We start from the raw sequence: 24,161 nt of genomic DNA, 5'->3' as shown, positions 1-24,161 counted from the left end.
AGTCCTAGGTAAAATCCAGCAAAGACTAGACACAGGAACCGAGAGATGCATCTGGACGGTTGACTGTACGCTGAAGCCTCAGCAGAAATGGTCTCAGCGGAAGAGTGGCTGTCAAGAAGCCATTCTTAAGCAAGGGAAACAGGGAGAAAAGGCTGAGCTATGCCACATTGCACAAGAACTGAACTGAAAATCAATGACAGCGCAAGGGAATCTAGTGGGGTAAATCCAAAATAGAATTTTTCTGCTTCAAATTGCTGTCAATATGCAGGATGTTAGGAGAGACGCACAACAGTGAGTATCTACAGACATTTGCATTGTATGGTGGACGCTCTGTCATGGTCAGGGGCTGCATTTCAGCCAGTGGAGTTGGATTTTGTCAAAATTGAATTGGAATTTAGAATGAAGAAAACATGCAAAAATCATGGAAATCATCTGATTGGTTTCATTTTTCAGCATTACAATCATCCCAAACACACTAGTAGTGTATTAAAAGCATGCCTGGACTGAAAAAAATACAGTGGAATAATATCAGCAATAGATTTGGCCTCCCCAGAGATCACACCTTGACATTACTAAAGCAGTGTGGGATCATCTACACAGAGACATCCAAAGAAAAGCCTTGAATGTCCTTCAAGATACCTGGAGGGCATTCAAGGCTCTTTTCCAGAAGACCGCGAAAAGACATTACAAAAAGTTTACCTAAGAATTCAGACTGTGTCGGACAGTAAAGGTGGTCATACCAAATATTGTCCTTCAAGCTTATTAAAATTGTACAAACTCTGTTTTTGCCTTGTATATTGTATTTCCATTTGTGTTTGCATGTTTTAGTATTTTGCTGTGTCCCATTTTTTCTAGCAAATATATGTAAAAATTAATAATGTCAGTCAGCTTTGCTTTTACCAGGAAATATATTTTCTGATCTGAAACCAAAATTGAACTCTCTGAGCAGAACTCCAGAAGTTTTATGTCTGGTAAACAGCAGGCTCCTTCAATCACCTCATTCAGCCCCACAGTGAAATACTATCCCTGTAGTGAACACAAAGGTGCTTCTCAGTGACAGGGACAAAGAGACGGGTCAGGACTGAAGGTGGTGTGAATGCATTAAAATCCAGAACAGTCCTAGAAGAACAGAGTCTCCAGAGTCCAGCAACCTGAAACTGGGATGAAAGTTCACCTTTCAACATGACACTGAAATGAAGTCCAAGTGTGGTTTCAGCACAATGCTGCCACTTGAGTGGCCCAACCAAAGACCAGACTTAACGTCAGTATGCCACCTGCAGATGGCAGCTCAAGGATGGTTCCCATCCAGACTGACAGAGTTTAAATGGATGTTTCAGGAGAATGGGACAGAGTCCCCACATCCCATCCAAAGCTAAAATTGATTTAGCAAGAAGACTCAGTTCTGAGACAATATTCAAAATACCTTCGAGTGAGTCATTGATGTGTTATTAAGTGTAAACTGATGGAAAAACATGTCAATTTCATGCATCATGCAAAATTGTAAAAAGAAAACTTGTTAACTGTTAATTGGTAATAAGTGTGCATACAAGGTAGATAGCAAGGCCTTCAATGTATAGAACAGAGTGCTGCATATGTGAAGAGTCATGTTTTCATGATTACAGTGTATTTGTGTCAGATGAGAATATTTTGTATTTAAACAGTATGCATTAAGTGCTTTGGGAGTCACTCGTGCTTCTCTGGGAGCATTAAAAGCATCCTAGAGAGATTTTCACAAAGTCACTTTCATCTCAAGTAAAACTCACGATTCAAAAACTAGTATATTGAGCCAAAATCTTCACAAGGGAATAGCATCTGCATCCAAGATTCAATGCCAACTGGCCAAAGAACAGCCTGCGCCTGTTAGGGAAGCAGTCAGAACATCACTGGCAAACTCAGCCATTAAAGCATTTCTATAATGACTGTAAACCCGAGCAGGAAGAGCTCTACCTTTAAAGTAACCTGAATGAATACAATGCAGGTTTCATGGTCATGTTTAGACGTAAAACTTACAAAGATAAAGTCAGACAGATTACCATAAACACTGCGGTCAGACTTTGGCTTTTATATCAAAGCAGTTTTGACTGTTTACTTAATACTGGAAGTCCTATTTCATTTCCTCCGTGTTAATGAAATAAATCAGCCTCAAGCTGGAGGTTCAGCTGGAGGTGAGATTACAGGTTGGAGGCCAGCTCTGGGGCTTTAAGATCAGCCAGAGCAGGTGCAGGGGTCTCTAGCCCTTGGCAGGATTTTACTTGCACCTTTTCAAAGCCTATTAGCTCAGGAACACCACTAAGTGTAAAAACTGGAATACTGAGACAGTTAGCATGACTTTAATAATCTATTCTGTGAGTTCAGACACGAAATAGTTTGCTAGATAACTGAATCAGTTCACAGTTTTCAGCAATATTCATCACAAAGAAAGTGAGACATTTGTATTCATGCGTGAGGTTCACTGTAAGAGACTGAACCAGATATCTGATAATAACCTTATGCTTTTATAACGTTAGGCTGTTTTTTTTTATCTGTAAGATGTGTGCCAATAAACCTGTCTGTGCTACAATGACATCCACCTGCACCATATGTCTTTATTTCCTACCCTGTATATGACTGTACATAAGAAAATATTTACAATATTTGTGACAGTGATTGTGAAACCTAATGAATAGGGCATAAAAACACACACTTTTCTCAGGAGTATTAAACAAAAACATTAGAAAGCTCAGCTGATCTACATGTTCAGAGTAACACTCTTTTAAAAAGTTAAAAGCAAGTAAAAATTAACAGAGTAATGTGTTACCTATATAATATGAACACAAGTAACATACAGTAATAGAAGTAATTTCACCTCACATAATTGTGAGGCACCGAGAAGCGCAGTTAAAAACTGCCCCAGCAAATTCTTATGGCACGAGTGTCTGTGGGAGTGTGTGGTGCACTCATACACCCAACCATGCAGACAGCACGACCACAGTAGGACACGCAGTGAATCTGCCTCTAGCTGGGCACTGACTGGACCCTCATAAATGGGGTAAAGCGTGAAGCACAGACCCTCAAGGGATCCTATTAAATCAACACACATAGTGCATTTAGCCCATGATCAGTGAATTCAGCGTCACCCCTGCAGTATTCAGCAGTCAAAGTGCTGTCACTCAGCAGACCGAGGTGCAAGCGGGGGCTTCCCTCAGGGTACGGAGAGAAGAAGGTTTAGGAGTTCTGCCTCTGTGGCTTTCCCGCCTTCTCCAGTAGACCCCCGTGCACAGGCTTACACTGTATCTCACTGCAGCTGTTACTGCTTTAGCATGATTGTACAATCTGTCTTCCTTCAGGGACGATATGATTGCTCACCAGTTCCTCTAGTTGTCTGTCATGGTCTCCGACTCACACTAAACCTCACTGCTCTCATTTGAGATGTTAAATGCAGGTGTTTATAAATTGAAGTAATAGCGTTATTATGCCTCGCCACATCAGTTTTGAAGTCGCTTATAAAAGGACGAAGGCCTGATCTACGGTTGCCCAGCACCACGACTGCAACCTTTTACTTCACGTAGCCACCACCCAACCCCACAGACAATGTGTGTCAGACTTTATGAGCAGGCAGGCTGCTCTCCAAATTCATTATTTAACAGAAAGGTTACGGTTGCAACTTCAAAGATGGTGTGTACGAGCCGTAAGAGGCGTGGGCGTAACTTCAAAACTCTGCAAAGGTCTTCCAACTCCTGAGGATGTAATTTTAAAAGTATGAAAGTTCAAGTATACGGCACCAACCACTGGAGCGGTGCTCGGCCAGAGCGATCAAAACCTCTGCCAAAGAAGCCTAACAATGGGAGCACATTACAAATTCTGTTACACAGTCCATTCAGTTTAAAGTGGAGCTCAGGTGTGCGCGGTTAAGAACAAAGGAAGGCACACAATAGGTTCTCCAAACAAGCTATATATTTTTCTTTTTTTCAGTTCGGGTGAAGAAAAATACAGCTAGGAAAACAAAAGTTCATTAAAAATGAAAAATATTTTTGAACATTATTGAGACCTGTGCAGCTGGAAATCAAAAAAACATCAATGCTGAGCGGATAATGCGCCAGCGCTTAAAAATAAATGAAGAGCAGCGGATTCACTCTGCATCAAGAGACGGCAGTGAGAAACGACTGGAAAAAAGACAAGTCTTCAAATACAGTGTAGCAAAAAAAAAAAAAAACCTGACATAAGGGCGGGAGCAAAAGTTCATTTCAGGCTCGCGGTGCTTTCCTTTATCCTCCATGTCTTTGAGAGACAGCTGAGCTCAGAACTCAGTCATCTTCTTGTGTGTGTCGGCCTTCTTGTGCTCTCTCTGGATGGACAGCTCCTGGGCTTTCTGCTGGACCAACAGCCGGCGGGCCGCTGACAGTTTCTCCTCCAACTGCTTCACTATGGATGGGTCCCTTTGCACACATAAAAATAAATAAATAAAAACCCAGACAGATTAGGAATTGAGACGAGATGATGAGTCAAACTGAATTTAGCTGCGTTGGCCACAGAACCATGTGTCTAACCTCGCAACTTCACACCTTATTTACATTTTCGCGCAACTCCCACAGTCCTTCTTTGTAAACTCACATTAATTACCACTTTAACTGTCAGGAACATTATAGCAACTCAAGTTCCACATGCTTCATATCTCACAATAGACTGTTGTATTGTGTAAGCAGAGCGATATATGCAATGGTTTCTAATGTGACAGCAGCTGCTGAGGCTCTGTGGGGAAACAATTGGCTAAGGTTGCAGTACAGCTAATGAAGACTGTGCACTGACCCCAGTACTGACCTGCCTTCCTGTCTGCTGAGTGACTCGCTCAGCTTCTGGATCTCCCTCTCGGTCTGGGACACCCTCTCGGCAGCCTGGAACAGCCTCACGTTCAGACTCCTCTTGGTGCTTTTTCCTCCCCGGTAAGCCTCCACCCCGGTTGCCGCTGATGGCGCAACAGCACCCCCCTCGGGAGGATGAGCGGTCTTGCCTCCAAGCTTGTGGTTGAGAAAGTCAAAAACGGTCTGGCCCCCTCTGGTAGCGACCCGAGGCTTTCTGCGCCGCTTTGGGCGGCCGGTTTGTGCGCCGTCCTTTGCAGCCTTGCTCTGGGTGCGTCTCTGGGTGAACTCAGAACACTGATCCAGAGACTTTCCTTTGGGTAGTACCACCGCCATTACTGGCTCCACTCTGCCCTCCTGGAGCTTTCCCAAGCCTGAAAACATAAAAGACAGTGAGTGAAGAAGAACACAGTGTAATGTGCTTCTTACATCTGCATACATAGACTTTTATTAGGATTCACTGTGCAGTGAAAATGCATTTGTATTCATTCTAAATATGTTAACTAAGACACCAGTTCGCCAGTATCTAACTTAATGTTAGTTTAGTAGTTTGACTGTAATTCTCAATCTCAGACCTACACACAAAAAATGATAGAGTGTGACAGTGAAAACCAGAAGATAGATAGATAGATAGATAGATAGATAGATAGATAGATAGATAGATAGATAGATAGATAGATAGATAGATAGATAGATAGATAGATAGATAGATAGATAGATAGATAGATGTGCTACACACACACACACACACACTACCATTATAAATATTATAATTAAATTATTTATAATTTTATATAGGTTATTTCTCCTCCTTTCAACAACTGAATATTAGACTGGAAGAACCAAAAGATACTGGGAACATTTTTTGTTTTTTGTCTTTCATTCCTTTAATAATAATTAATCAATGTTATTTAATTAGTTATCTCTATTTTTTGTACTTGCTCTCCCTCTTTTGTATGACAAAAGTAGGAAGAAAATCATGGAAGAGGCTGTTTGTAATATCTAAGCTTTTTCCTAATAAACAACCCACCCCTCCCACACAAACCAAAAAACAAAGTAGGTCTGATTGGAAATCTTCAACTCAAACTTGAAGACCGATCTATGTCTTTTAAATGTGCTATACAAAAACATCTGACTTGACTTGATTTTATTTTGGATAGACATTTGTTTGGGTTGAATATACCACAAACCACTTTAAGTTAATATGAAAACTTGTTTCGTTTACGTGGCAAACATACAATCATGTACAGAGCAAAGTGAAAATAAAACTGGACAAAGCACAAATTTAAGCATAGACATTTGTGTGTCTATTGTTAGATGACACACTTTTGAGCTGTGATGCATTGTATATGATTTTAAAGTGCACCTTACTGCCCTCTCGCGTCTTGTTAAAGAAAATAACTGCTTCACCCAAACACCACTGTCTTACACTAACCACACACCATCACAACCTCTCCTAATCTTGGTGCTACTTTTTCTTGTTTCTAAAAGTGTCCTAAATGTATGTTTTGTCCTATTTTTAAAACTCAAGAATTAAAAATAAAACAAAATGACTGCAAAGAGTTAGGTTAGCTGATTTTTAAACAGCATGCCAGGGGTGGACATTGTGACTTCTGAGCCTCAGCGCTGTGTTGTGCACTGTTTGCACTCACCTTTTCCATATTCGTAGCCCATTTTGAGCATGAGCTTGGATCCAATGCCTCTGGTATGCGCCTCCCAGCCACCAAAATTAGCACTGCTTGATGTTTCAGTGGGTTCCACAGCAAAGTCTATAACTGTTGCACAACAAGTAAAAGACACAGTCAGTTCTTTTTTCAAGTCAAGAAAACCCTTCTTCATATTAATAACTGGCCCAATGTGTAGCTATGACAGATACATTTTTACTAACATCGTTCTCTATGATGTCCTGACATGAAACTTTTTTTAACATAAGCTACTTTCAGCTGTTTTTTTTCTCAGGAGTTTTACTGACAAAACCCCAAAGGTGAATCGAGCAGGTGATCGTTCACTTGCCAAGAGAAATCACGACACCATGCAGCCTCTTCATTTTCTTTTTTTTCTTTTTTTAAGTGAGTGCCTCTGAACCCCATTGCCTTTTTTATTGGCAGGCAGACTTAAAGATTATATTTTCGGATGTTGTGGCTGATTTGTTTTTTCTTACAAAATGTAAACACACCTTTTGCATATCCCATAGCATCATCTCCATCACCGATGTCATCCGAGTCGGACTCTGATGACAGCGGGTCATCTTCCCTTAAAGGTGGGATAACGCCGTCGGCCTCGACCACGGCATCTTTCAGCAGCAGCGAGTCGAACTTCACAGTGTAGAAACCGCTGTCAATTTCTAAAGTGAGAGGAAGGCTTTGAGTTATTTCTTTATACCTCTTCATACTTTTTTTGTGTTTACATTACGACCACTCTGTGAACAGAATACCTTTTATTTTGCCTGGGTGCCAGATACCGTCCTCATGACGAGCCAAGCAAGATGAACCTTCTTCCAGATTACTTAGATCAGAGTCTAGGAACTCTCTGAGCTCCGACACATAGACCACCTCACCGTGAGAAAACCTTTGATAGTGAAAAAACACCAAATATAACTCTCTGTGTGTACAGATCTGAGATCCAAGTAGATGATACAATAATCTTGTAAGGGACTGAACTGACAGAAGCCCCGAATTTAAATCACGCTGTCAGTAATTTATGGTCACCTCAGTGAAAGTGATAATTTACCTGCAGTTATCCTGAAAGCGACATTTATCCTCCAAGTAGAACGGGCAGGGTTTCATAGACTTCTGGGTGGGGTAGATGTAGAGCACTCGCACTTGTGCCTCATCTCCATCTGGCGGTTCTGCCCCCACTACCATGGCATTGTGATACTCCAATGTTCCCCATGTTGTCCGATAGGGCGCTCTTACTTTGGTACCACTTAGTGCATCTTCTTCTTCCTTGTCCTCTTCTTCTTCCTCTTCATAATCCACCTCCCCCCCTCCCCCGTCCTTAGTTCTCTCTTTGGAATCTGAGCTATTACCCGAAGACTCCCCAAGTTCAGAGTAGAAAGCAGCAAACTCAGCATCAAGTCCACCGTTTGCATCAGTAGCTGCTTCTGATGCATTCACTTGCAGTCCGCTACTTTCCTCGAGGCTTGCAAGCAGCTGACTTTTTCTGACAGACACCAGGCTGGCCTCAGTGAGCTCTATCAGCTGACGGAGATCTTCTTTCAGTTTGAGCAGGTCTGAGTGCTGGGTGGGGTCCAGGCCGGCAGACAGGGCTGTCTCCACCTGCTGCAACTGGGCACTATAGGCAGCGATGGCTGCCTCAAGGGATTCTTCATCCATGCTGACCCTAGGTACGAGCCAGGGCAGGAACCGGCAGCTTATCCCCTTGCGGAAAAAAAACAAGATGCAAAAGATAAAAGGGGAATCTAGATATAAGAAGAAAGATCATTTCGAAAGTCACACTTTATGGGCCACTTATTTATAGCAAGAGAAGAAATTTCCAGATATTTGAGTGACAACAGGACAAAGAGGAAGCATAGCTTCGTGAATGTTGGTAAATCTGAGGTAGACAACAGAACCACATCTAAAAGATGTGATTTCATTGTAATAAGAGCATCGACTGTGTGTTTTGGTGTGTTACGAGGTACCATAACATTTGTCAAGGATTTAACGTAGCAAAATAATCATGTCTGTAACATCATCACAGACTGTTTTAGCTGTTAGCCGTCTTTAAGCTAACTTTTACAACACTTGTATTACCTTTGTAATTAGGGTAGCTGTCTCATATCCACCACGGCGACGGAAAATGACAGCCCCAACAAAATCTTCTTTATTCAAAATATGTTTAGTTCAAATAACTAAATACAGATACTAGGATTGTGCAGCACCGGCAAACATGCCTATATGTATGAGTCTGACGTCCGATCAGTAGTCAAGCTCGCTTAAATGAATGGACTTCCTTTGGGAATACTCTACTTTCAAAATAAAGCTAACATCGTTAAGCGTCAAACCGTTTCGAGAGCTAAAAATTGTCAGAACAAGCTTAAAAATGGGGATTTCTCTGTAGCAAACGTCTTTCTCATAAAAAATTCTATAAATTCCCCGATGTTTTTATTACACATTTTATAGGGTTTCTATCATAGGAAGAAAATTCTGTTTTATTTTGAAGGCAAAGACCCAAAGTCGGAAGCCTTAGTTTACGTTAAACATGTGCGTCGTTGGCGCAGACTCGTGATGCTGGTTATCGGCACAGCTTCATCTGTTTGTAAAAATCTAATTTTTCATTGTAAAGGCAAGCATTTCCAGTCGCTTTCACGGAAGGGGGGCTCCACTTAAACCTAACAATGTGAAGGTAGGCCGTGTTGATACTGACGCTGGTACCGCAGTGGTGCTTTAGAAGCTGGATGCTGTCAGCATGCTGTAGTTCAGCTACATGGTAGACTCGTCTTCTTAGACATGCTCTTGTTAAGTTTGTATTCCGTATCCTAAGATCTACATGAAGCAAACAAGTCTTCCAAAAGTGTTATAGTTGTACTAACGGATACAAGGGACCAACGCTAGTGTTTGGCAACACAAAACATCATAACTATCAGTGAAGCTGGTGCATGCAAATTCGGATGGATTCTTTTATTGACAGTAAGATGTAAAGCATTGTAATGCCATTTATATACAAAGGCTGTACCTGTGATCATACTGTAGAAGTAGGTTTTTATGTAATTAACCTGTAAATATAGGCCTTCAAAGTTACCAGCTGACCAAATCATATTCAATCACAAAGACAAAGTAGCAAAATAAATCAATAAACTTATATCTTCTTGAGCAGCACAGACAGCTTCCCGGCTGCTTACAGCACTTACTCTCGTGTTCTGCATTTCTAGCCATTCTCCGTCACCTAAGCGCCCCTGCAGTGATGCCTCCAGCCATGTCTCAAATAAGCGATCCAAAGATTGCTTTTGCCTACTTGCGCCCAGCCTGTGTCCTGCTCACCCGAGAGCCCACAGTGGTTAATGTGGAAACACTCAAAGGCCAGTTAAAAGAAGTCAACGATGCCACGTTGCAGCAGCTTCAGGAGTACGTCCTCTTCCCTCTTCGATTTGTCCTTAAAGTCCCCGGGGCTAAGAAGGAGCAGCTGGTGCAGTCTGTGACCGAGGCAGTAAGCTATGTTTTGGAGAACACTTGCATCCACAGCTGGGAAACCCTCCACAACCTCTTTTCCGAGCTTTGCCTGTGCCTGTCCTCTTCAGCTGATCCCGGGAAGCCTGCAGATACGTCAGAGGAGCTAAAATCAGCTGTTCTGAGGTGCCTGGATGCCCTGCTTCATGCTGCTTATGGTGATATAGTGTTCAAACTCTTTGAACCGATTATGCTGCCTGGGCTGGGTGCTGCCGTTTCACTGCTGCTGGCTTTGGGAGAGAAGGAGAAATCTCGAGATATACAGACAGCAGCCTTGACGTGCCTCCAGGCTTTGACTCTGCAGTGTGACTGCACCCAGGAACACGTAGTCCCATCATCAGAGGAGCGATGCTTTGTAGGCAGCGCCATGGCATCATTTTTACCTGGAATCACCATGGCTACGGCCAGGATCATTACAGGAGATTTGAGGCAAGGCCATGCAGTCACAGTCCAGGCCATCAAGGTACCACATGTTTGTTAATCAGATTTACAACAACAGCACAATAATGGCTTAACACTTTATTAGACGATAGTCATCATATGTAATCGATGATCTCATGCAATTTCATAGTTCGCAAGTGAACATTTACCTTGTTAACTGACTTGAACATTTAATAAACCGTATATTAAAAAATTTATTATGTGATTGTTTGATTTGTTGAATAATTCAGTTGACCTAAACCTTTCATTTACAGAGCATAAAGAGGGCTTGTATAGTTTTTCCAGAACTAAAGGAAAATTTGACAATATCATAATACAAATGCACTGCAGTGATCTGATTATGTGATCACCTGTTGTCAGGTTTGGTCCAGGACTGTGGAGCTTGTCATGGAGGATGTCCAGCTCCAGTCCACTGAGTCCTATAAGACTCCCTCTGCAGACCTGGGGAGGATCGGACAGCTCATAGTCCTTCGGACACCGGAGTGGGTGAAGAACACGGCAGGGAAGCTGTCTGTCCTGCTCAAGAAGATAATCTCATGCACTTCAGCGCACCAGCACTGGAGGGTTAGAGTGGCAATGGTGGAGTTGGCCGATCACCTGCTGGCCAAATGCAGTCACTCACTGACTGATTGTGTAGGATCACTACTAGAAGCACTGGTGGGGGCAATCAATGATGTGGAACCTAGAGTCAGAGAGAGGTTTGATTTGATTGATATTTTTATAAAGAAAAGGAAGAAATGAATCGTAATTAATGGATACAAGATGTTTACTGATACTGCTATTTTCTCCTCTAGGTGTGAAGTTGCTCTCAGAGAGGTATCCCAGAAAAATCAGAGGTGCAGCGGCAGCAGTGGCACTCAGACCTTCACTGACATCTTATCTGAGAATCTCCATTCTTTGGCCACCTCCCTACCCAGACTGATGAGGACCTCTGATGACCAGAAGAAGCTCTTTGTTCTCAACGTGTTTTTGGGCTACTTAAAAATCTTAGGACCGCTTGTCTCTGTGGTGCTGAACTCGGCTGCACATCTGGAGAGGATTTCCAAAGCCTTAATGCAGGTAATGTAACAATAAGGTTACACTGCTTTTGATGTTATTATGCAACAACAGCCATGGATTTAAATAAAAAGTACACTTTTATCATATATATATATATATATAGATTTAGAGATCTGTACAGCAATTTGTGTGTCTTGTTGAGCATGCACCAACACACACACAAAAACAATGAACACACATAAGCTTTTTTGCAAATGTTTCTATAAAAACCAGAGTAGTGTTCATTTGTGGATATATATGCTCACTTTTGATGATGATGTGATAAGGTGTTATCTCATCTATACATAAAAGTACTTCAAACCCCACATGCACATGTAATGTGATCTGTGTGTGTCGGACAGCTCAGACATGTGTGTCTGACGATCTGTAAATGAGCATAGTAGACATAAAAAAGTAAAGTGAGAGAAATCGAGTTGCCACAAATATCTCTATATCTAAATAATCCACGCAATTTATATAGTCGAAAAAGAGTAGAAAGAAGTTTACACTTATTTGATCCCATCTCCCTTAATACTCTTTAATATTTAAACATTTCATTCGTCAAATTCTAACAAATGTGCTGTTGTAGCTACTCACAGTGAGTTTTTCTTTTACATTTTTTCCCATCTACCAAAGAGCAATGATATCAGGGAGGTGTCTGCACAGCCCAGAGGACACTAAAAGGCAATTCCCATCTCAGCCAGTCTGTTCACCATGCTGCCATCTGGCAAGCAATACAGAAATATAAAACATTAACAGTTTCCTTCTTTCCTCATTTTCTCTACTTCTTCAGGCTGTCAGTTTACTGAATGATCCTCAACACTTTACCACGAAGAACAGCTATTTTTTTTCCTATTTTTAAGTGATAAAAAGTTTTGTTATACAACCATTTATTTAATAACAATAATAATAAGGATTATTCTTGACTCTTTAATACAATTTCAATTTCAATTCAATATAAGAACGAAGACATGTGCAAATATAGTGTAATTTAGATGTGTTCAGTAACTATGTGAATGAGTGTGCAAATAAGGTCTACTTTGTAGTGGATTTGTGGAAGTTTTTGTTGTTTTTGAGTCTTTTGGTGAGTATTGTAAGGTGTTTGTGTATGTCAGTTCTTTGGTTGTATTGAGTTGAGGACTCTGACTGCTTGGGGAAAAAGCTCTTGCAGTGTCTGGTGGTTACGGTTTTGATGCAGCGAAACTGTCTGCCAGATGGAATCAGGGAGAATAGAGTATATGAGGGGTGGAACGTGTCCTTCACCATGCTGTTTGCACGTCGGATGATGTGTGTGTTGTAGAGTTGGTAGATGGGTGGGAGAGGGCCTCCAATGATCGTCTCTGCTGTCCTCACTATCCGCTGCAGAGACGTCTTTTCAGCAAAAGTTCAGTTCCCATACCAGATAGCGATGTAGCAGCAGACGACACTTTCAGTGGTTCCCTGGTAGAATGATGTGAGGATGGGAGGAGGGAGACTGGCCTTCTTCAGTTTGGTGTTCAGGTTCCAAGAGAGGTCATCATATGTGCACTCCCAGGAACCTGAACACTGTTGACCATCTCAACAGCAGATCCGTTGATTTTCAGTGGGGTGTGGGTCGTTGAGCTCTTCCTGAAGTTAACAACCATCTCTTTAGTCTTCTTAACATTCAGAGACAGGTTGTTACTCTGACACCAGTCCACCAGGTGTTGTACCTCCTTTCTGTATTCAGACTCATCGTTGTTGGTGACCTGGTTATTAATGCAAAAAATAATATTTTTAAATGTAGTCTCTTCAGGACTGCAGCCCAAAATATAGTATTTGACTTGTCAATGTTCATGTACAAAACCAAAATGATATATGTCTTATTTTGTGTAGAAATACAGGGCACCTTGGCATTAGTATTTTGTAGTCTGTAGTGCGGCTGCTTTAAGGTCCAATCTTGAATGTTTTTAGATTTCCTAACCCCGTTAAATTTCCTAAAGCTTCTGCGTGCTTTACAGGTGCTGGAACTCGATGTGATGGATGTTCGCATTGTGGAGGAGAGGAGTTACGCTGCTGCCGTGGAGACGAGCACCGGCTCCCATGATTCCTACACCACTCACACACAGAGGAAGCATTTTCTCTACTTCACAGATGAGAAAATCTTCTCTGTGCTCATGGAGATCTGTCGCACATTAGGTATAATTGCTCTTTGACTTGGACTCAGTTAGCCACTCCTGTTTTTTATCATCATTGTGCCTTTTCCATTGTAATTTCAAATGAATTTAAAGCAGTTATCTTCTAAAAACAACGACAGCTGGTATAAATACTCGTGGGTTGTAGCTGGCTCATTTCTTTAGCTCTCACAGATAACGTTTTTTTGTCTTTAGGTTATTATGGCAACATCTACCTGCTGACCGATCATCTGCTGGACTTGTACTGCCAGTCTTCAGTGTACAGAAAGCAGGCTGCCATGGTGTTAAATGAGACAGTTAGAGGTGCAGCAGGTATCGCTGTGGCAGACCAGAGTCAGGGTTTGGAGACCAAAGTTCGTGAAAGCCCTGCCACCCAGGAAGATATTAAAGCAGCAGCTGTTTCTATCATTGAGGAATACACCAGCCTGAACAACTGGCATTTGATTACAGTCAGCAAGGAGATGGATAGAGACCAACAGGATCAGCAGGTGAGGATATTTCAGTCCTGGGGCATCATTCATCAAGCATTTCCACACATAATATATCATTTGTTAACTTCATCTTGCCTCTAAGTGGAGTTCCTGACAAGTAGTATACTGACTCATCTCCTGTAGAGATGATTACAAAGAAATGTGCAAAATGCACATCCAGTCTAAACAGCAGAGCTGTTTGTACATAGATGCTACAAAATAAATCTAAGCAGTAAAACCTGGTTTAGACTAATTTAACTGAAGACTGAAAACATAAACAACACTCCTCATATCTTTTTAGAAATAATGCAAACATAGGCAAGGAATAGAGGGCACATTTTTGGGTGTTGCAAGGGCTTTATTGTACAGAGTGAGGAGCGATCAGCGGATATTCGGATCAGCGGATATATACTTGGCCAGTTCTGGTTGCAGCAGCCTGTTACCATGTTTTGCTGTTCTACATGCACAAAAACACTTTACAACTCCAAAGACACAAAGAAGTGAAATGATGTCGTTGTGATGGTCTGGCTTCACACGTCTGGGAGTGTCAAGGACTCTTCATTTACTTCTGCACAAACTTTTTTAAAATCACGTGGGCTCTGGGCTTTACCAGCTCACGTATCCACGCCTCTTTTCACACTGATTTCTCAGCAGACTGAGCAGAAGTCAAAGCTGCTGCGAGATTTGAAGTAGCTACTCTGAAGTATCAAGGCTGGATTTTTGGAGCACGAGAAAATATCTGCAAAACTCCACCGAACAGAGGCCATAAACCTCTGGCAGCTTTCTGTTAGTTAGTAGATAAACTTGCAGTTTCACTCTGTCAGCTAAAAAGTACAAACATCCTGCCGGCATTGCCAAATAAAAGAATCAAAGAACACAGATACACGTTTGTCAGGAGGAATTTTTGACTCCTATAGAGGCGCTTTCTGTTTCTGCACTCAAGTCAAACTGGGTCATAAATGGAGTGCAGTATGAACCTAGTTTTCTTACTAAAACACATGGTAAGATGTTGATGGAGTGCAGTATGAACCTAGTTTTCTTACTAAAACACATGGTAAGATGTTGATGGAGTGCAGTATGAACCTAGTTTTCTTACTAAAACACATGGTAAGATGTTGAATGCTTTTTCATCCTTATAAAAAAAATTTTACACAAAGAAACAGAATGACTCTGTTTGAGACGAACAAGCTGCCTGCATAGACGGGCTCAGTAAAAGATGTCGATAGTTCGATTGGAGAGATCATACATGCCACTTCCTCTATAGCTGAAAATTCACAGGACATTTATAAACAACAGTGATTCCCAAAGTGTGGGCTGGGGCCCCCTTGTGGGCTACAGAGGTACTGCAGCTGGGCTGTAATACTTCTATTAGAGCTCAAAGCTATATACTTACAGTATTAGCTTATATTTATTTATTATCTATTAATTGATGTATTTATATAAAATTTGAATTAAAACTGGTACTAGGAAATTATTAGCTTATGATTTTACTCATTACTCTGACCTAAATAGAAAAAGAGAACACATTAGACTGGTTTTGTTCTCTTTACTCTGGCTTCCATTACGTTTTAGAATTGATTTCATTTCACTGACTTTTAACGCTGTGAGTCGTGACGCTCCTGCCTACATGTCTGATATTTTTGAACCCCACGCTCCCTCTTGCAGCCTGAGATCATCTAATCAAAAGCTGTTGGTGGTCCCACAAACACGTTTTAAGCCTGGAGGAGAGTGCTGCATTCAGTCATTGTAATGATAATAATTATCATTATTATTATTAAGTTTACTGCTCTTTTATTCAAGTTTGTCTCTTAGTGTCAGGTGGGCCACACATTGATTTTAACACTTTACATATGAGTGCGTAGGATGAGCATTTTATAACAGCCTGTGTGGTTTTTGTTTTTGCAGGAAGGCTAAAAGCTGTTTAATGTCTGATCTAACTGTGTCAGACATTTGCGTTCTCACGCGCATGGATAATATCTAGAAAACCTCAGGTCTGCAGTACATGTGTAAAAGTGGTTAGAAAGCAGTGCATTAACATGTGTTTTTGTCTCCTTGCGTAGCTGCTCAGTCCATCCAGACTCCTCTCCATATCCAACAGTGATGCCGGCAACTCAAATACAAGCTCTCTCCAAGCGATTCCTTCATCATCAACATCTGCATCCACGATCCACCAGCTCAACAGCAACATCTGGCAGCTGTGCATCCAACTCGAGGGCATCGCCTGCTGTGCTCAGGCGCTGGGCCACGATTTCCGTCCCTTGTTGATGACCTCGCTGTATCCTGTGCTGGAGAAAGCTGGTGAGGAGACGCTGCTGGTCAGCCAGGCGGGACTGAGCTCCATGTGGGACATCAGTAAGGCCTGTGGATACGCTTCCCTCAAAGAACTGATCAATGAGAACTCTGACTACCTGCTTAATGACATTTCACTCAACCTTCAGAGAATCAGCCAGCATCCACAGGTAGTTATGTTTTTAACCCAAAATGGACACAGAAATGACTGCTGGAGGGTTTACCTGATTTCCTCCTTTGTCTGCTTTGTGCTGCCCTGAGCTTTTACTGTATTTCATTATAATCCTGTCTTGTTGCCCAGGCTCCACGGGTGTTGACAGTTATGTTGACTCACTCTGACTGCAGCCTGCTGCCGCTGGTCGGGGACATCGTTCAGGATGTGCTGACGGCTCTGGATCTCAGCTACGAGCGCACAGCTGCTCTTTTCTGCTCCGTGCTGCACGCGCTCATGAAGGCACTGGGTAAGATTTCAACAGTGATGTCAGCTTGAGTCTCACATATGCTGGGAGTCAAAGAGGACAAGGAAGAAAATGCAGTGTCTTTAAAACTTTCTGTCAAGGAGTACACTTCAGGATAAATAACTTTGCTCGTTATCAAATTATCAGTATCTTTGGAAACATTTAATACATCGTGATGGTTTAAATGCTCAGTCGTTTTCTGCTACATATTCATAATGATATTTATACAGCGGCACTATAGGTGTTTGCAGTTTTACAAGCCCTCACAATAAAAATGTGTAAATTAAATGTCACTAATGGCTCTTTCCAAAAAACATCAGTGTCTCTGTCACACTGATTTAATCAGCTGACTTATTTTATTGTAACCAAACCTATGCTCATATTGTTGTCTTGTTTTTCCTTTAGCGAGGTGGTTTCCTTCCACTTGTAGCAGGACCAGTAAGTCTACCAGCTACAGGCAACGCTCCAGTGACCAGGAAGACCTCAGCATTCGCCAATTCCTGCTGAATTACCGCAAACAGAAAGAACTGGCAGAGGGCATTGGAATAGAGGATGATGACACTGAAGACCAAGGTAATAGGTCTGTCTAAGGGCCAGTGGAATATAAGCTATAGGTTGTAGTGGTGATTATTTTAGATTCAGAGTGTAGAGGAGATGGATCATTGTAATTAAGAGTCATAGTAATCTGAACCTCACTGCTAAACTGGCGGTCTAACTGTACATGTTCTCCATTGCAGAAGTCCCTCCCACTGAGTGTGAGGATGTTGAAGATACTGGTAGTCCTGATGTGAAAGCAGAGCTTCCCTCCCACCTCAGCATCACTAAGGATGTTATGGAGCGCTGCATTCATCTGCTGTCTGATCCCAGCCTCAGGCTCCGACTCAAGGTACTGTATCAGTAGTTTTACGTAGAGTCAACTGTTGGACTAATAACAAAAATAATCATTCTTGTGAAGGTAGGACCGCCAGCGTTGGTACAATTCATCCTGTTAGAACTGTGTGGAGGACTGTTCAGTGGTGTAATGCTCATCAAGGAAAAACATTCAGTCTGGTCCAGGAGTGAAACAGAAATAAGTCTGTGCTGAAGTCGTGCCTGCTCAGGAGTTTGGGCTCTCAATGAAGACCTCAATAATTAGTTTCAGCTCACATATAATCAGGATCAAAACAGAGATAATTGTTAGGTGTGTTGTGCGTCTTTGTCTTTAGGTACTGGACGTGCTGGAGTTGTGCGTTCAGGTGCTGAGTGAGAGGGAAAATGAACTGCTGCCTATGGCTCATCGCTGCTGGCCAGCACTCCTGCAGAGACTCACAACTGATGACCCATTAGCAGTCCTCAGAGCCTTCAGGGTAAGTAAAACAAACCTCTCTTTTCATTATGTGAGTCAAAATTATTCAAGTCGTCTTTAGTTTTAAACTCTTAGTAGTGAAAGAATGAAAGATGCTGCCCAACAACAGGCTTATTTCATTCAGAAATAGTTCTATTATTTACTTTTTTGGGTTGTAATGTGAAGACTCTTTAAATTAACATTTCTTCTATCAGCACAGAAAAATCACAGTGTGGATGCCTTCTTAGAGGCTGCTTGTCGGTGTAAATTGGGCTACTCGTCAGCTCCTGTCATCAGCTGGACTATTTTTGAATTTGTTATTCATGTTTTCATTGATGAACTGACAAATTCAAACACGTTAAGTCTGTAAACAGTCATTTATTCACTCAGAGCTGCTGCTGGGAAATTGTTTCATCAGCTTTGGGATATATACGAGTTTTGTAAATGCTATAATTCATCCAGGAGTATACAATGGGAAGGTTTTATTGAATTTTGACAGCTTGCTGCTTTTGTACATTACATTTTTGTACATTTCATTCCAGGTGCTGTGCGTGCTGGGTGAAACATGTGGGGACTTTCTGAGGAGGAGGGTTTCTAAAGAGGTTCTGCCCAAGCTGAGCGCCTCTCTGGCACGGCAGGCTCCGATCAGCGCCAAGGCTGGGCCTGTCTACACACACACCCTGGCCTACAAACTGCAGCTGGCTGTATTGCAGGGGCTGGGCTCACTGTGCCAGAGACTGGATCTGGGTAAGAGAATAGAGACACAGTGCTCACAAACAGCACAGTTTCACCAAGACACAACATAGTGCATCATCCTGTAGAACTGTACTTGGGATCTGGCAATGATCAAAGCAGCCACAACATGGACAAATCAGAGCAAGACAACTATTATTAGTATGACGCCTCACTTTATGGAGATTGGTGCAACATGAAGCCCATTTATGTAAAAATACATTGAAGACAGATGACCTCTTATCTTATCTTTATCTAACCTCTTTTCAGCTGTAATATTTAACTGAACACAACGAGAACAAAGAGCTACCAGGATTTTTTTGGCCTACTGTTAAATGCCCCCTGTTCAATACTTTACTTTTTCTCTGTGCTGTTTTGATCCCATATTTATTTTGGGTAAATACATGTTATCTATCTTATTGAAGCCTATTTGATCACAGGGCTGTAACTTTCTTGTAGGAATCAACTTTATGATTTATAAATGAATGAGTTATAGTCAGCTTTCTTCCTGTGAGTGAGACAACAGCAATACAAGTTTGTGTCTGTACTTTAGTACAGAGATGAAGATGTCTCTATACTGAGGTTAACAAATTAGGTTGTTAGCCTGATTTGACATTAAAGCTGTGTGTGGGGAGATGCGTCGTCAGAAAAAGCCAAAGAATTTATTGAAGCTCCTTCACCACCAGGTGGCAGTCTCGTATAACAATGAAAATCAACCATTGGTATCACAGCATAAATCAGGGCATCTCTGCTTTATTATACAAACCTTAAACTGTGAAACAGTTTGACATCCTAAACGCATGACAGTGATGTTGTTCCTAAAAATGCCTCTTCACTGTGGCAGCTCTGTCATTCAACATATGTTAACCATGACTTTGATGATACGGACCACAGCCAGCTGTGCCAGCAGGATGCTGCTCAAGTCCAAACTGCACACACAGCTACGACTGCAAGCAGCTCTTCTTATACCCAACTGAGAAACGTGATTGTTCAATCAGCGAATCATGAGGTGACAGCGAAGGAGGCCGTTTAATTGATAAGATCAGAGAAGTTGTTGTTTTTGTTTACTTTGTGCTCAACATACTTCCATTAGCATGTTGAAAATATTCAAGGCCTGCAGGCTTCTGCCATTGCATTCCCAATTATGCAATTATGAGCTGCTTGTGTGATTTTTGGTCACCTGCGCAGTGTGGAGGTGAACTGAGTGACAGAGTGAACATCACAAATGTCACACCCTCCCACTGAGGTTCATCGCTGACAGAGGAAAAGAGTCACAAAGGTGACAGAGCTGTCTGCAGCCTTTCCAGAGCCAGCGTTACATCTAACAGTGACAAGGACTGCAGTGTAAAGACAATTGTAAGATATCAGGTTGTTTGTGAAACTGTTCCTTTAAAATAGCTTACAGCACTTTTTGTACTGCAAACTCTCATACAGTGTAGTGTGCAGATAAACAGGCACGATACACGTTGTGTGTTTGAGATGCTCTTTGTGATTATTCTTTGAAGTCGGTTTCAGTATGGTCTTCAGGTCACAGGGGGTGGGACAAAGATGGTTTTAAAAAGGAGATTAACCAGCAGTGGTGAGGGAGACGTGGTATGTAGTGGGAGGGGGCAATTTCAAGAATAAATGCTCACCTGGACAGGCAGAATTATTGTTGGTAAGCTTTAACGTTCTGACCTCTCAAAACTGCTGTGAAATCCTCCCCGAACCACCTCAGCAGTTTTACTGAGCTCATTAGTTATCAGAGGTAAAGTCCAGGCTTGGCCTACTTTTTATACTCAACAACAGTACCCATGTATGTAGTGAAGCCTGGAGCTGCACATGTAACGTGCCCCACTTACCTCACATCCTGCTGCACCACTGCCTGCTGTTTCAGCCCATCCACCACCCCAGCATCCACCTGTGTGCTCCTGGAGGTTCATGAGTAACATATTTGCAGGGAGTGATCCACCCGAAGACCAGGCACCGAGCTCAAACTGTATTCTGCTGCTGTGATTAATCAATGAAATTAACTTGGCTTTGATCCATTTCATTCTTTTTTATTTTCTTTTACAAGTCGATTTCTGTTGAAATTTCTGGATAAAATATAAAAGTATTACAATTGTTATATGAATAAAATATAGTAAAAATGTCCTGTGTTTGGTTTTCTCAGCTGAAGCAGACCTAGATGTGGTTTGTGAAGCCTGTCTACCCTACCTGAGCTCCAGACAACCCATCAGACTGCAAGAAGCCTGTTTAAAGTAAGTCTTTATTAAGGACCGCTGTAGTCTTGGGACCTGAGAATGGAATACCTCAGGAATAATCAGGTTCCTGCATGTTCTGGGTAAAGACACCAGTATTTGTGACTTTAAAGTATATTACCTGTAATATAAGACTTTTAACCCTTTGCTGCAAACTTTAGTAAATCAGTTTGTGGGCCTGATTTAAATATCACCCTCACTCATTTTGTCCCTTGAGAAAGAAGTTCCAGAAATACGCAGATGTAGTTCTGCAGTTGTGGCTAAAACTAATAGGAGCGGCTAAGCTAACTTCAGGTTGGCACACAACAGTGCTAACTTACAATAGCTAGCAATCCCAACTTGGCAAAAGTGTTCCTAGCCAGGTAAAGAGGATAAAAAGTGAGAATGACTGTGATGAGTTTATATGTGGCATATCATCACAGGTCAGTTGCTGTACAGGCGTGAATAGAAGTGTCTTCAGGACACGTAGGGCCGTGATCTCCCAATACTGTGTGTACGAATCTGAAAGGGAACTCGTTTCACCTTTACACTGGCATCTGATGCAAAAAGTGTGCACTGTGAGACCTACAGTAATGTAAAGGACAGATGGAAGTTGTGAATAAAAAAAGCAAATAAATAAATAAATAGCTCAGAATGCAGTATGCAAGCAGCCTTTAATAACTCACTTCTGAATTATTGATCTAAGTGTTTGGGTAGCAACATAGCAGCCACAAGTAAAAACACACGCTTTAATATATTTAAGTATTTTCCTGCTTGGAGGTGATTTAAAAAACAAAGCTGAAGAGAAAAGCAGTGTTGAGTTAATGAGCTTATAGTTAAACTGTTGGTTTGCATGTTAAAGTCAGCAAAACTCGTTCAGTCTGTCACTTTGGATTATAGGAAGGTGTTTTCCATACAATAGATATTACGTACAAAGCAAAACACAGCTCAGAGCTAATCCTGTTCCCATGTTTCTTTCTCTTTCCTGCACAGTGTGTTCCGACACTTAATCCAGGTGGATCCGGACACCTTCTGGTTTACTCTAAATGAGCTGCACTGCCCGTCCTCTTACATCCCACACCACCCCGACCTCCTGCCGGTGCAGCTGAACGGCACGGGCAGGCCGAGAGACGAGTTCTCGGACAACGTGTTCAAACTGCTCAAGGAGGAGTTTGGCTCCGTTACTGAGACAGTTAACCAGCCAGTCAGCTAATGAGCTGCTGCTTGATGAAATTGACTCATCTCACAAACGGACAACTTATTGAACCACGACTTCAACAGGTCAATTAACTGAAAGAAAGTCTATCAGCTGTGCCAAATAGTTGATCACCTAGCTCTGTGGAATTAAGAGCTACTCTGTAATTTACAAAATGTTACTTAGTCATCACCTTCATTATCTAACCTCCTAGCTTCTGCTAGCCCACAATTAGTACTTGCTGTACATTAACATTAGATGAAAATGGAGCTCTGAGTTATGTTTGATTAAAAAGAGAAAACAAAAACGAAAGTATCTGACATTTGTCTCTTTCCTTATTTTCCTGAGGAGGGAATCTCAGCAGATGAATTCACACACATTTTTACATCATATGATTTGATTTGATATACCTTTATTAGTCCCACAAGGGGAAATTTCATAAGGCTGCCGACCTATTGCACGCAATGGCGGCACCATCTTACCCTCCGACCATACATACATTACACAAAACATCACATGGGGAAGACAGGTCAGAGAGGTATAACAATGGAAAATGCACCACATGAGGAAAGATAAGGAGAAAAAAATAACTCCCCCCAGACTGAGCTCCAACAGGGAGATCAGTTTGAGAACAGAAAAAAAACACCTCTGCACATAGCACATGAAAAAACTCTTAATACACCAAAGAAACACATGACAAGCAACAGGGGTGGGCAAAGGGTGAGAGACAGCCAATTTAGACAGTACATCCGGGTCTGCAGCCTGTGCGCTGGTCTCCTTGATCCACCGTCAGCATCGGAAGGGAATAAGCGTTGAAGGCGTTTGGAAAGGGAGGGGGGATGAGTGTGTGTGTGTCCAGTTCAGCTGAGACAGTCCTTCGCCCTGCTAGGCTAAGTAAACAGTCTTCCAGCCAACCCAGGTGGCCTTGCATGGAATGGGAAGGAACAGTCTAAACACAGACGTTATCAGGGTGTTGTTGTTCGGCTCCAGCCTTGCTACCGCAGCTGGCGCCGAGAGGGTATCCGCATGAGGTGATGGTGCTTTTTACTTTAGTGCGAACAGCTCATATGAATTTCAAAGCAGTTCTACAGTCCAACACTGATCTCTCAATCTCCCGTTGGAGAGCCGCGAGCTTCGCCATACTTGCGTTCTGTGATGTTGTCATTCTTGTGCTCAAGGAGCCGATTCTGAGAACTCACGACAGTGTGCCTCCCCGAGATGTCATCCAATTTGCGCTCAGAGATGTTATTCCGAGCTAGCCCTTCCGAGATGTAATCCAGTCTGCACTCAGAGATCTTATTCTGAGTATTCACAGCAGCCGTTGCCTTTCCAAGATCTTATCCGTGCTGCACTCAATGAGCCCATTTTGAGAAACTCACGCCTCTTCCCATCGTTCCAATCCCGGCGGGCAGCCTTGTGGGGATTTGAACAGCCGATTCCGCTTTCTTAATTCTTCGATAAGTCAGGGCCAAGCCAGCTCCGATCAGCCAGAACCCTGTTACCATGGTTCCGAATAGGTAGATATCTTCAGCACTCAGGCTCACCCAAGCCCAAACTTCTCATTGAGAAAGGGGTGTCAATTGCATTCAGGGACCAGTTGATCCAATTCATAATTCCTTTTTTAGGTTTTAGAGAACAGACTGTGAGAGAGTGTTCCAGGGAAAAGTAATACAAAAAACACGAGACTAGACAAGGACATAAGAGGCTAAGCAGTGAAACTAAGGGAGAGGAGGAGAGGAGAAAAGTGCGACCGCCTTCGTCAAGAGCAGTGTGACCTTCTTGGCCAGGCTTGGGACCAGCAGTAACAGTATACTAGCTTTGGAAGCCCTAAGGATGGGT

The 24,161-nt window shown here is 42.2% G+C and overlaps 2 protein-coding genes across 2 annotated transcripts; one reads left to right on the top strand and one right to left on the bottom strand.

Moving 5' to 3' along the window:
• Window positions 1-2,622: 2,622 nt before the first annotated feature.
• On the bottom strand, window positions 2,623-8,755 carry zgpat (zinc finger, CCCH-type with G patch domain). The gene is made up of 7 exons (XM_080900000.1): window positions 8,591-8,755; window positions 7,566-8,215; window positions 7,270-7,403; window positions 7,012-7,179; window positions 6,488-6,610; window positions 4,798-5,209; window positions 2,623-4,415 (listed from the first exon to the last, which is right to left on the bottom strand). Exons 2-7 carry the CDS (start codon window positions 8,168-8,170, stop codon window positions 4,277-4,279), a joined length of 1,581 nt encoding a protein of 526 aa, XP_080756126.1. The 5' UTR covers window positions 8,171-8,215; window positions 8,591-8,755; the 3' UTR covers window positions 2,623-4,276.
• Window positions 8,756-9,038: 283 nt separating this feature from the next.
• On the top strand, window positions 9,039-22,634 carry LOC308407990 (TELO2-interacting protein 1 homolog). The gene is made up of 14 exons (XM_080900019.1): window positions 9,039-9,182; window positions 9,709-10,466; window positions 10,805-11,142; window positions 11,239-11,503; window positions 13,462-13,639; window positions 13,831-14,123; window positions 16,166-16,564; window positions 16,696-16,855; window positions 17,258-17,425; window positions 17,590-17,738; window positions 18,058-18,198; window positions 18,719-18,923; window positions 21,061-21,148; window positions 22,121-22,634. Exons 2-14 carry the CDS (start codon window positions 9,741-9,743, stop codon window positions 22,338-22,340), a joined length of 3,330 nt encoding a protein of 1,109 aa, XP_080756145.1. The 5' UTR covers window positions 9,039-9,182; window positions 9,709-9,740; the 3' UTR covers window positions 22,341-22,634.
• The last annotated feature ends 1,527 nt before the right edge of the window (window positions 22,635-24,161 follow it).

The sequence above is a fragment of the Rhamphochromis sp. 'chilingali' genome (genome assembly GCF_963969265.1).
Source record: "Rhamphochromis sp. 'chilingali' genome assembly, chromosome: 12".
In the NCBI taxonomy this organism is placed as follows: Eukaryota; Metazoa; Chordata; class Actinopteri; order Cichliformes; family Cichlidae; genus Rhamphochromis; species Rhamphochromis sp. 'chilingali'.
The sequence above is the reverse complement of the archived record's forward strand: the minus strand, read 5'-3'. Positions and strand labels throughout refer to the sequence as shown.